Here is a 14,054-nt window from a genome sequence, read left to right as displayed (position 1 = left end):
TAACGTGATGGTTATGGGAGAATTCAGCCCAAGGAAGGAGCGTGGACCAATCGTCGTGATGGATGTTAACGTAGTGGCGCAGGAAGGTCAGGATCTGATTGACTCGTTCCACTTGGCCATTCGAATGAGGGTGGTAGGCCGAAGAAAAGTCCAGAGCCACTCCCAGATGTTTACAGAGAGCCCTCCAGAAGCGCGAGGTAAACTGAGTTCCTCTGTCGGACACAATGTGTGCGGGAAAGTCATGCAACCGGAAGATGTGCTGTATGTAGGCGTCAGCGAGCTCCTGGGCAGAGGGCAGTCCGGCCATGGGGACGAAATGAGCCATCTTGGAGAAACAATCCACCACGACCCATATGACCATGTGTCCGGAGGATGAGGGCAAGTCTGTAATACAGTCCATTGCAATGTGTTGCCACGGAACGGAGGGAATTGGCAGCGGCAGAAGACGACCATATGGCAGGTGTTTGGGCGTCTTGTTCCGGGCACAGGATGAGCAGGCTGAGACAAAAGACGCGACGTCCGTGCGAAGGGATGGCCATGAACTGTCGGTTTAACTCTGGACGATGGAGCACAGTGGAGCACAGGAGAGGAAGCAAACGCCCGCTTCAGGGGCCAAACGTGGCGTCGGCCGCAGGTGACCAGTCCTTCTGGTTAACCCCCTTCTTGGTCAAGGCAGAGAGAGGCGCAGTCAGAGCAGAGAAGTGAGGGATGAACTGACGGTAATAGTTCGCAAAGCCAAGGAAACGTTGAATCGCCTTCAGTCCGGAAGGAGGAGGCCAGTTGAGGATGGAAGAGAACTTCTCTGGGTCCATTTGCAGGCCGGTGTCGGAGATTACGTAACCCAGGAAGGGAAGAGATGACTGTTCAAAGACACACTTCTCGTACTTGGCGTACAGGCGATTCTCTCTAAGCCTTTGTAGTACCAGCTGCACGTTCTCTCTGTGGGTCTGTAGGTCCGGGGAGAAGACCAGGATGCCATCCAGATATACCACCACACAGACGTAGAGAAGGTCCCGAAACACGTCATTCACTAGTTCTTGGAAGACTGCCGGTGCATTACACAGGCCGAAGGGCATCACAAAATACTCCTAGTGCCCATCATGAGTGTTGAATGCGGTCTTCCATTCGTCCCCAGAGCAGATGCGGACCAGGTTGTAGGCACCACGAAGATCCAACTTGGTGAACACACGGGCTCCTCTGAGCCGATCAAACAATTCGGGGATGAGCGTCAGGGGGTATTTATTCTTTACGGTGATTTGGTTCAATCCCCGGTAGTCAATGCAGGGACGCAGGTCGCCCTCTTTCTTCTTAACGAAGAATAAGCCTGCTCCAGCAGGAGAGGAGGAATGAATCCCCTTGCCAGGTTCTCAGTGATGTAGGCAGACATGGCCCTTGTTTCAGCAGGGGACAAGGGATATATCCGTCCTCGAGGAGGTGTGGTTCCCGGCAGTAGGGCAGGAAGCGGTGCACAAGAGGCAGGAGTGCCCGGCAGCAAGCTCAGTGTCGCGGAAGTTTGCCGGGAGCGGGGACCAGGACTCCTGGAGGACGCAGGTGAGGGACAGGGAGCAAGGAGGCTGTGGAGCGGAGGACCGGGGAGCGTGGCACGGGAACCGGGGAGCGTGGCACGGGAACCGGGGAGCGTGGCATGGGAGTCGGGGAGCGTGGCACGGGAGCCGGGGAGGGTGGCACGGGAGTCGGGGAGCGTGACAATATCTTTGAGAAATGGCTTTCTTGTTGCCATTCTTCCATAAAGGCCATATTTGTGCAGTGTACGACTGATTGTTGTCCTATGGACAGACTCTCCAACCTCAGCTGTAGATCTCTGCAGTTCATGCAGAGTGATCATGGGCCTCTTGGCTGCATCTCTGATCAGTCTTCTCCTTGTTTGAGATGAAAGTATTGAGTGACGGCAGGGTCTTGGTAGATTTGCAGTGGTATGATACTCCTTCCATTTCAATATGATCGCTTGCACAGTGCTTCTTGGGATGTTTAAAGTTTTGGAAATCTTTTTGTAACCAAATTTGGCTTTAAACTTCTCCACAACAGTATCACGGACCTGCCTGTTGCGTTCTTTGGTCTTTATGATGCTCTATGTGCTTTAAACAGAACACTGAGACTATCACAGAGTTGGTGCATTTATATGGAGACTAGATTACACAAAGGTGGATTATACTTATCATCATCAGTCATTTAGGACAACACTGGATCATTTAGAGATCCTCAATGAACTTCTGGAGTGAGTTTACTGCACTGAAAGTAAAGGGCCCGAATAATATTGCATGCCCCAATTTTCAGTTTTTTATTTTTTAAAAAAAGTTTAAAATAAGCAATACATTTTGTTCAATTTCACAATTGTGTCCCACTTGTTGATTGTTCACCATAAAATTAAAATTTTTATTTTTACGTTTGAAGCCTGAAATGTGGGAAAAGGTTGAAAAAATCAAGGGGGCCGAATACTTTCACAAAGCACTGTATATTGAGAGACATTTGAGTGACCTGAATGTGCTACCAAGGCTTACAGTGTCTCTGGATGTGTCTCCCATCGATCACATCTCAGATGTCATTTATCTACAATTGCATTGTGCCCACTGTGTGGGTGAGAACGAGATAGAATGGCTAATGAAAAAACAGGAGCCTTGTGTTAAGGAGATTAACAAGAAGGAAGTAAGGGTCACCAAATAATCCTTTTACGCTGTAGTTCTAAAAATGAAAAATAACTGTTTGGAGAGAGACCATCCGGAGTTACTAATAAAACCTTTAATTTACTAAATTTTATTACTATGGCTTCACAAATTCACATAGCTGCACAATGGAAAACATCAATTCTTTCTTTAATCATTATGAAGCCACTAGGAACGACACCTTAGAGTTATTTTATGCTGGCTGGATAGACTCCCATCCTGACCCCCTACTGAGCTGCTCTCTAAATGTGTCCCCCTGAGAGATACACATAGAAGATGGGATGTTGTTAACTCTAAATTGTGCCTCATATTTAAACCTGGTTATTAATAAGACATTCTGTAATTATATGCACAGATTATTTTCTGCTTATTGAATGATATAAGTCATATAACTTGCTCCAGATTATGATGTTAAACAGTGTACAAATATACCAATTACCAAGCTGTTCTTCCTAGATAAAGATACTCCCCCCTCCCTTTCCCTTTTTTTTTTCCTTTCTCTTTTTCTTTCTTTTTCATTTGTACTTATTTTTGTACTATATCTATCTGCATTCACAATACAAGTGTGCTGCAATCTTATTTGGACTTTAATACTTACCGTATTTTTCGGACTATAAGACGCATCGGACCATAAGACAAACCCTGGTTTTAGAGCAGGAAAAAAGGAAAATAAAATTTTAAGCAAAAAATGGAACTCATGACACACTGTTATGGGGAGAGGATCTGCTGCTGACACTGTTATGGGGGTAATGTCTCCAAATTCTCTACTAAGGTACCCCAGCCTGGTAATGATCCTCCTGCCTTGTATATACAGTATATGTCCCTCATCCTGCTATATACCCCATCCTGGCATATGGCCCCATCCTGCTATATACGGTAACCCATCCTGGCATATGGCCCCATCCTGCTATATACCCCCATCCTGCTATATTCCCCCACCCTGCTCATAATATACCCCCATCCTGCTCATAATATACCCCCATCCTGCTGATAATATACCCTCATCCTGCTCATATACCGCCATCCTGCTCATATACCCCCATCTTGCTCATAATATACAAGCATCCTGCACATAATATACCCCCATCCTGCTCATAATATACCCCCATCCTGCTGATAATATACCCCCATCCTGCTGATAATATACCCCCATCCTGCTGATAATATACCCCCATCCTGCTGATAATATACCCCCATCCTGCTCATAATATACCCCCATCCTGCTCATAATATACCCCCATCCTGGTGTACGGCCCGCATCCTGTGGCACATAAAAAAAATAAACGTTCATACTCACCTTACCTCACTCCCTGCAGCATCGCTCCTCCTCCCGTCTGTGTCAGCAGCAGCGCCGCTGAGTGGAGGCGTCCCTGTTCTCCTGCAGTATTGCGATGTCCTCCTGTGCCAGTGGCGGCTGCGTGTGGACACGTGCGCACAGCGATGACATCATCGCTGTGCGCACCGCTAGTCTCCACTCAGCGGCCGCCGCTGGCACAGGAGGACATCGCAATGCTGCAGGAGAACGGGAACGCCTCCACTCAGTGGCCGCCGGCAGCCAGGAGGAGATCGCGGTGCTGTAGGGGAACGGTGACATGTGAATATACTGATTCACTGCACCCCGCGCTGATGATGATGTGCGGGGGCCGTGAATACAGCCGCACATGATCACTCCAGGCTGTAGTTGCCAGGGGTGATCATGCGGGCCGGCTGTTATCCCTCGCCCATCATCCCGCCCACCTGTCAGCTCCTGCTTCAGCGCTGAGAGAAGGGCGGGAGGATGGGCGTGCATATTAAATGAGCGGGTCCACGTGGTCACGGTAGGCACTGCTGCAGCCTGCTCGTGCCCCCGATGACCCGCGCCACCGCAGCACCCTCATTCCCGGCCCTATATTCAGACCATAAGACGCACCCCCCACTTTCCCCCAACATTTGGCGGAAAAAAAGTGCGTCTTATGGTCCGAAAAATACGGTATTTGAATAGAAACTTCAATACTTGTGACTCCCCTGTGATGGGAAATCATTCTGCTGTGAATGTTATATTTTATTTTGTTAAACAATTCAATAAAACATTTTGGAAACTAAAAATGAAAAATATACTATATATATATTGTTCAGGTATACGTTTATTACTTGGACATTAATTCATTTTCATTAACAAATGGTCAACAGTAATTGTATACATTTTCAATTACTCATTTAGTTCCCTAAATTCTTTTCCCTTTCTTTTGTAGACTCATGATTTTACTATACATTGCATTTTTCTTTACATTGTAAATAAAACAAGTATGAAAAGAAAATGTCTACTTCCCTCTGTGCGTTCTTTAATGTATCAGAAAAGTTTTTTCCAACTAAAACATTTCTCACAATTTAGACATGAAAATGCCTTCTCTCCTGTATGAGTTCTCTGGTGTTGAACAAGATGTGATTTCTTTCTTAAACATTTCCAACATCCTGAACATGTAAATGGTTTCTGCTCTCTGTGAGTTAACAACGTCTAATAAAACTGTATTTCTCTTTATAACATTTTCCACACTTGAAACATAAAAATTATTTTTTCCCTTAGTGAGTTCTCTGATGTTTAACTAGATGGTGTTTCACGGTAAAACATTTACAACATTCTGAATATGCATAGGGTGTCTGCCCTGTGTGACTTCTCTGATGCAAAGTTAAAACTATTTTTTTAAACGTGTTCCACTTTTGGAGCATAAAAACACATTTTCCCTTCATGACTCATCTGATGCATAGCAAGATGTGATTTTTTTTTGTAAAACATTTTAAGCACGGAATTGGCTTTTACTCTGTGTGAATTCTCTGATGACGAACAAATTTATATTTCGTAGAATAACATTTCCCACATTCTGAACACGAAAATGGCTTATCCCCTGTGTGAATTCTCTGATGTTTAATAAGATGTGATTTCCTAGAAAAACATTTCCCACATTCTGAACAAGAAAATGGCTTCTCCCCTGTGTGAATTATCTGATGTTGAACAATTTGACCTTTTGTTGAAAAACATTTCCCACATTCTGAACATGAAAATGGCTTCTCCCCAGTGTGAATTCTCTGATGTGTAACAACTTGTGATTTAGTAGAAAAACATTTCCCACATTCTGAACATGAAAATGGCTTCTCACCTGTGTGAATTCTCTGATGTTTAATAATTTCCCCTTTTGCTGAAAAACATTTCCCACATTCTGAACATGAAAATGGCTTCTCCCCTGTGTGAATTATCTGATGTTGAACAATTTGACCTTTTGTTGAAAAACATTTCCCACATTCTGAACATGAAAATGGCTTCTCCCCAGTGTGAATTCTCTGATGTGTAACAAGTTGTGATTTAGTAGAAAAACATTTCCCACATTCTGAACATGAAAATGGCTTCTCACCTGTGTGAATTCTCTGATGTTTAATAATTTCCCCTTTTGCTGAAAAACATTTCCCACATTCTGAACATGAAAATGGCTTCTCCCCTGTGTGAATTCTCTTATGGCTAATAAGATGTGTTTTCCTAGAAAAATATCTTCCACATTCTGAACAAGAAAATGGCTTCTCGCCTCTGTGAATTTTCTGATGTTTATGAAGACTTGATTTTGTAGAATAATATTTCCCACATTCTAAACACAAAAATGTCTTCTCCCCTGTGTGAATTCTCTCATGTGAAACACGTTCAAATTTACTAGAAAAACATTTCCCACATACTGAACAAGAAAATGGTTTCTCGCCTGTGTGAATTCTGTGATGCTTAACAAGATAAGATTTAGTAGAAAAACATTTCCCGCATTTTGAACACGAAAATGGCTTTTCCCCTGTGTGAATTCCTTGATGTCTAAGAAGATGTAATTTCCTAAAAAAAGATTTCTCACATTCTGAACAAGAAAATGGCCTCTCCCCTGTGTGAATTCTCTGATGATGAACAAATTCAAATTTCCTAGCATAACGTTTCCCACAATCTGAACATGAAAATGGCTTCTCCCCTGAGTGAATTATCTGATGCTGAACAAGATGTGATTTAGTAGAAAAACATTTCCCACATTCTGAACAGGAAAATGGCTTTTCCCCTGTGTGAATTCCTTGATGTCTAAGAAGATGTAATTTCCTAGAAAAAGATTTCTCACATTCTGAACAAGAAAATGGCTTCTCTCCTGAGTGAATTATCTGATGCTGAACAAGATGTGATTTAGTAGAGAAACATTTCCTACATTCTGAACAGGAAAATGGCTTTTCCCCTGTGTGAATTCTCTGATGTGCAACTAGTATTGATTTCGTATTAAAACATTTCCCACATTCTGAACAGGAAAATGGCTTTTCCCCTGTGTGAATTCTCTGATGTGTAACTAGTAGTGATTTCGTATTAAAACATTTCCCACATTCTGAACAGGAAAATGGCTTTTCCCCTGTGTGAATTCTCTGATGTGTAACTAGTAGTGATTTCATATTAAAACATTTCCCACATTCTGAACATAAAAGTGGGTTCTCCCCTATGTCACCTATTTTATATTTAGCAGCCTTTCTATGACTTTTATTTTCTATATTTTTCTTTGAGGAAGCAAAAGAAAGGACATTGGCTTGAGGTGTATCTGGTATAATGACATGCTCTTCACATGTATCTGTTGCAAAATCTGAGAATATCAGATGTCCTTCTGAGCTCCTGGTAGAGTCATCTGCCAAGAAAAAAAACTGTTATTTTTTTAATAACACTGCATGTATATAAAAATTTATATTATATACCTCATAACATTTAAATACAAACGGTAATACAAATTCTCACTACCCTATTTTAGTCGCCTTCTCTGAAGGTTCATATTTCACTGTGTCCATCATCAATCATTTCAACTTATCTGAGAAAAGTCAGAAAGGAGCTTGTAATTGGTTTTATTATGTAATTCTAGCTCTCTACATACACTGCTTGTCAGGTACGAGTATGGAGCAAAGAACAGTGGAAGAGCATATTGATCATATACACATAAGCCATCACTTTGGACAAAATGTAAAGTTTTGTATTATTGTTCAATATAACTAAGCAGTGGATACAAAAAAGGAGAATCAGTGCTTTATATTCTTTTATGTCATGTAAGCAAATAGAAACATTACCCTTAATTATGAACAGGGCCGGCCTTAGCCTGGATGGTGCCCTGTGCAAAACTGCCCTTTGGTGCCCCCCTACTGATTTTTTTTACCCAGTTTCCCAGGAAACATACGAGGATAGGAGGCCATTTTTTTATATCCTAATAAAATTGATCTCTTCAAATGTACAATAAACTCCAAATTTATGCTGGAGAATCTGCACTTCAAATCCACCACGTTTGATCTCGTTCTTTTAGAGGTCTTCTGATTTCATCCATTTATGCCGTATCCCTGGATATTACATCATGGCTGGTACATGCGGATCTCACCAATGCAGCCACATGTATCTGGAGAATGAGGCGCTGCCGCTCTTCGTAGAGAGATGATATACATTCCTATACACTTAAGCCGGCGTCACACGCGCCGATATGTCGTGCAATTAGTTGCCCGTGGCGCACAAAGTCGTTAACCCCCCGTCACATTACTTACCTCCCGGACGACCTCGCTGTGGGCGGCGAACATCCACTTCCTGAAGGGGGAGGGACGTTCGGCGTCACAGCGACGTCAAACAGCAGCCAGCCAATAGAAGCGGAGGGGCGGAGATGAGCGGGACGTAAACATCCTGCCCACCTCCTTCCTTCCGCATACCCGACGGGACGCAGGTAAGCTGTGTTCATCGTTCCCGGGGTGTCACACGGAGCGATGTGTGCTGCCCCGGGTACGATGAACAACCAGCGCAGAGAAGAAGAAACGACTTTTTGAAAATGAGCGACGTGTCAACGAGCAACGATAAGGTGAGTATTTTTGCTCGTTCACCGTCGCTCATAGCTGTCACACGCTACGATATATCAAACGATGCCGGATGTGCGTCACTTACGACGTGACCCCGCCGACATATCGCCCGATATATCTTACCGTGTGATGCCAGCTTTAGAGCGGCGCAGGTCGTGGCCCCATTGGTGGGATCAGCATCTACTATACAAATCCTGAGGATAAGTGTACAGGATGATACTACTGTAGACAATGCATGAAGGAGCCGGCGGCCGATGCTGCGTGTACTCTGGACCAAAAAGTCCAAAATACAAATGTTAAAGGGGAATGTACGAAATTAGAAAAAAATCTCTGCTTTCTACGTAATAAAGAGTCCTCAGGTTATATGTGTCACTGCCTCTCAGCTCCAATGACCTGAACAGACAGAGGTGCAGCACCACATACACATCATAAGGGAGGGGCCCTGTGTATGGAAGAACTATGGCATATATACTGTAAACCCTTTATTAATCAGTCTAGGCTCACACCAGCTGGCAATGCTGCAAATAATTTTGTTGGAAAAATTGTAAGATAAATCCACGCCGAATCATGTGATATTCTGCTGATTTTCATAATACACACCTCAGCTGCTGCAGAACCTCAAAATACACATCTCAGTTGCTGCAGAACCTCATCATACACACCTTCTATGCTGCAAAACCTCATTATACACATTTCAGCTGCTGAAGAATCTCATAATACACCTCAGCTGCTGCAGATCCCCATAATGCACGTCTCAGCTGCTACAGAACCTCATAATACACATCTCAGCTGCTGCTGATGCATTACATTGATAGAATGGCCTTCATACCTACACTAAATCATTACATGTGATGTGCAGACGGCAGTGACGCCATGTCACGTATGAAACTCCAATGTTATTTTGCTACAAGATAAGTTCTCTGACAGCCGATTCCTCCTGCACGACTCCCACGTGGAAGGAATCAGACATCGGCTCCATTATTGCAGTCGTGTATATTTTACTTTGATGCTGCCGCGTTTCAGATAAAACACATGTAATATCTGGCCGGGGATGATGCAACCAGGATGACGAGCCCAGGAGGCCGGTCCGCAGCGGCTTCTCTCTGCTCTAATGCCCTAGACTGACCAGTGTCTCCCCTGTATGACATTCTGCACATTAGCCGAATCTCCAAAGTATATAATATACGGCTAGGATTTCACTTGCCAATCTGAGTGGTTGTGTGATTGCTCACAGCGATTTGCGGACTGGGGGTCATCTGCAGAATGACGTCTCCTCCTGTTTCTCTCAAATTGAAAATTATAACAAACAGGAGGAGACGTCATTCTGCAGATGACCACACATTGTAAATCACATGTGAGAGAACAGATGACGCCCACTCGAATCAGCAAGTGAAATCCTAACAGAGCGTATATTATACACCTTTAGGATATGGTAGGTCAATATTCAGAATTACATTACATTACAGGTACAGGGTATATGTAGGGTATATGTATATATGTATTACCCCCTACATATGCTCTGCACCCACTCTGTCCGCAGCTGCAGGGCCCACTGACATGTTACAGGCTCCCCCTGATGTCATTACACTTATCCGGGGCCCACAGCTGCAGATCAAGGGCGAAACAGGGAGCCAGTGGCCATCTGCTTCTCAATGGTCTTCAACCATGCATCCGAGGAAATAGCAATGGCCACCATCACCCACACGCCCTGTCGTTTTGCCACTGCATAAACTACACCATATATATGAGACACACATAGATACTATATAAAAGATAGATGCAGGGTCAGACTAGGGTGTCTGGGGTTCATAGGAGTTAACTCTAGAGGCCACACTACAACTATATGCAAATACCTGCAGGAGCCCCCACACAGCCTCTTACACACAGCAGGAGCCCCCATACAGCCTCCTATGCACAACAAGAGCCCCCACACAGCCTCCTATACACAGCAAGAGCCACCACACAGCATCCTATACAAAAGCAGGAGCCCCCACACAGCCTCCTGTACACAGCAGGTGCCTCCACACAGCCTCCTGTGCACAGCAAGACCACCCACACAGCCTCCTGTGCACAGCAAGAGCTCGCACACAGCCTTTTACACACAGCAAGAGCCCGCACACAGCCTCCTAAACACAGCAAGAGCCCGCACACAGCCTCCTACACACAGCAGGAGCCCGCACACAGCCTCCTACACACAGCAGGAGCCCGCACACAGCCTCCTACACACAGCAGGAGCCCGCACACAGCCTCCTACACACAGCAGGAGCCCGCACACAGCCTCCTACACACAGCAGGAGCCCGCACACAGCCTCCTACACACAGCAGGAGCCCGCACACAGCCTCCTACACACAGCAGGAGCCCGCACACAGCCTCCTACACACAGCAGGAGCCCGCACACAGCCTCCTACACACAGCAGGAGCCCGCACACAGCCTCCTACACACAGCAGGAGCCCTACACAGCCAGGCAGCCCGCACAGAGAGGCAGCCGGCCGCCCCCACACAGAGAGGCAGCCGGCCGCCCCCGCACAGAGAGGCAGCCGGCCGCCCCCCAACACAGAGAGGCAGCCGGCCACCCCCCAACACAGAGAGGCAGCCGGCCGCCCCCGCACAGAGAGGCAGCCGGCCGCCCCCCAACACAGAGAGGCAGCCGGCCGCCCCCCAACACAGAGAGGCAGCTGGCCGCCCCCCAACACAGAGAGGCAGCCGGCCGCCCCCCAACACAGAGAGGCAGCCGGCCGCCCCCCAACACAGAGAGGCAGCCGGCCGCCCCCCAACACAGAGAGGCAGCCGGCCGCCCCCCAACACAGAGAGGCAGCCGGCCGCCCCCCAACACAGAGAGGCAGCCGGCCGCCCCCCAACACAGAGGCAGCCGGCCGCCCCCCAACACAGAGAGGCAGCCGGCCGCCCCCCAACACAGAGAGGCAGACGGCCGCCCCCCCACACAGAGAGGCAGACGGCTGGCCCCCCCACACAGAGAGGCAGACGGCTGGCCTCCCCACACAGAGAGGCAGACGGCCGCTCCCCCACACAGAGAGGCAGCCGGCCGCCCCCCCCCCCCCACACACAGAGAGGCAGCCGGCCGCCGCCCCACACAGAGAGGCAGCCAGCCGCTCCCGCACACAGAGAGGCAGACAGCCGCCCGTACAGACAGCTAGCGCGCCAATTCTACACCTCCTGCACCTGCGCTGCGGTCACATAGAGGGCATGATCTTCTCTGGCGTCGAGGTCTGGGGATGTGAGATGTTGTGAGCCCGCAGAGCTAGGCGGGAGAGTGACTAGATGCGCACGTTCACTGATTGGAGCAGGGGCAGCAGATGAAAATCATCTTTCTGTCTCCGTGCCAATCACACCACTTGTATGCATGGTGCGGGCACCCGGTTTCCAGGCTTCAAGAAAGGGATGGTGAGACGCCGCTGGAGATAGTACGTTTAGTCTCACACATAGCATCTCCCTGCAGCTCCTCCCATCAAAGCCTGTTGCCCGCACGGCGGCGGTTACAGTAAAAATGCAGTGCTGGGACCGGAGGAGACAGGAAATTCACAACTTCTTACCTCTCTGCAGCGCCCCCGCTGAAGCATGGTCGTCGGCGCCCTGTGCGACCACACAAGTCGCACATGCCTAAAGCCGGCCATGATTATGAATAAGGAAGCACATCTAAAAAACCTTTTGCAGCAGTCTCCTATTGTCAAGCTGTGACTTTTGGGGTTCTGCCAGGCACAAGGAAGCTCCCATCGAGCACCGCCACAAACAGGGTACACCGGGGACATGGTACAACAGTGGACTTTGGCGCTAGGGAGAAGGGAGCAGGAACACTTCCTGCACTCACCTGCAGCTGATCCCTGCACTGACGAACCTCCCTATATGGGCCCTTTCACCCCATGACTGATCACATGCCTAGGCCCTCGCTTGCACTGCACTCAACCTGACTAGTGAGAAGGCCAGTGAGATAACTAGTCCCACCACGGCAATAATAAAACACGAGAGTAGGTAAACAGACAGGGGAACAATGACAAAAGGATATAACACTGTGATACCAATGTGATATGACTGAAGAATGAGTGTGATTAGATAGGAATCCTAATCAAAAGATAGTGATAACAGGTTTTATTTGATCCATCCAAAACTCAGTATCAGAGAGGTGTCCTCTGGTTGACCCCATTTCACCATGATGAAGGGTACGTGTTAGTAGGTCTTGAACAAACCACTATTATGAAGAAGGAACACTTGCAGTTCAACATATGCAGGAAACCGTGTTTAGTTAGAAACATGTGCAGGAAACTAACAATGTAAAATTCACGGCTCATTGAAACATATGCAGGAAACCAGTGGTTAACCAGCAACATGTGCAGGAAGCTACTGGTGCCCACAGCAGCTTGTGGTCAGGTTACATGACCATGACTCAGCAATTACATGCTGGCCACCAATTGCAATACTCAGTGCACACGACGTACTAAGTTTGGTATAAAAATACAGGGCTCGCTCAGTGAGATAGGGACATTTCCAGGACGCTCCAGTGGACGCACCGCTCCTGTGATGCAGAGGCTGGGTTGTTTTCCTTCTCACTAATCGAGCCCCTCCGATGAGAAAAGGAATGCTACAAAATACAGTAATGTTGATGCATATTTCTGTTATTGCATAAGATTCTATGACTATAAAGTAGTGCTAATGCCTATGTACCATTCTTCATGTGCTATTAAAATAAATAATATCTTGCTATAAAGAATCTTAGTATATGTGTTATGATCCGGAACCATGGAAGACCACCACAAATCATTGGTAAAAGGTGACAAGAGCATTGGCAACTAATCTGGCCGCCATCCCCTTACTAACCATCACAACTAGAAGTAGCCGAGGGGTGAACTAACATCCTGTGCACCGCGAACCCAGCCGGAGAACTAACTATCTTAAAGGAAGGAAAGATGAATAACTCTCTGCCTCAGAAAATAGACAAGAATAGCAAGCCCCCCACATTCAAATACTGAGGTGATATAGGAAAAACACAATACACAGATAGATGACAGGATTAGCAAAACATGAGGCCCCCACTGACTAAAATAGGAAAGGACAGGAAAGGGACTGATGGTGGCCAGAGTAAAACTCTGCAAAATTCCAAATTCCTGATAGTACAAAAAGGCCCTCAGATCGCACGATCTGAACTCCGTCCTATACCAGGTGCTTTTGTCATACCAATGAACAGAAAACAAGAATCATAACAAATTCAACAAGCCAAAAACACATGGACCCAAAGGAGCTATACACCAAACAGAACTGCAGGCAGTTCCCCAGCCAAGCGACTGAGGGGAAAAACCCTGCATGCAAACTGAAAACAACCACAGCAAATGACAAACCCAGATAAGAGCAAAAGAACTAAACAATAAATAAAGAGCAAGCACTTATATGGGGTAGATGTGGTGTGGAGCAGAATGAAGCAGGCTGGTGATACAAAGAACGACTGACATCCGGCATAGCCAGCTATCAGACCAGGATTTAAATAAGCAGAGAGTTAGCAAAGGAA

The 14,054-nt window shown here is 46.6% G+C and overlaps 1 protein-coding gene across 1 annotated transcript in view; it reads right to left on the bottom strand.

Annotated features, from left to right (window-relative positions):
- Positions 1 to 4,801: 4,801 nt before the first annotated feature.
- Positions 4,802 to 14,054, bottom strand: part of LOC142312003 (uncharacterized) — a 169,862-nt gene continuing 160,609 nt past the window's right edge. The window contains exon 11 of the mRNA XM_075350877.1: positions 4,802 to 7,088. Within this exon, the coding sequence (XP_075206992.1) occupies positions 5,475 to 7,088 (1,614 nt within the window). The 3' untranslated portion in view covers positions 4,802 to 5,474. The remainder of the gene's footprint in view (positions 7,089 to 14,054) is intronic.

The sequence above is a fragment of the Anomaloglossus baeobatrachus genome, chromosome 5 (assembly GCF_048569485.1).
Source record: "Anomaloglossus baeobatrachus isolate aAnoBae1 chromosome 5, aAnoBae1.hap1, whole genome shotgun sequence".
Lineage (NCBI taxonomy): Eukaryota > Metazoa > Chordata > Amphibia > Anura > Aromobatidae > Anomaloglossus > Anomaloglossus baeobatrachus.
This window is presented reverse-complemented; position numbering and strand designations above follow the sequence as displayed.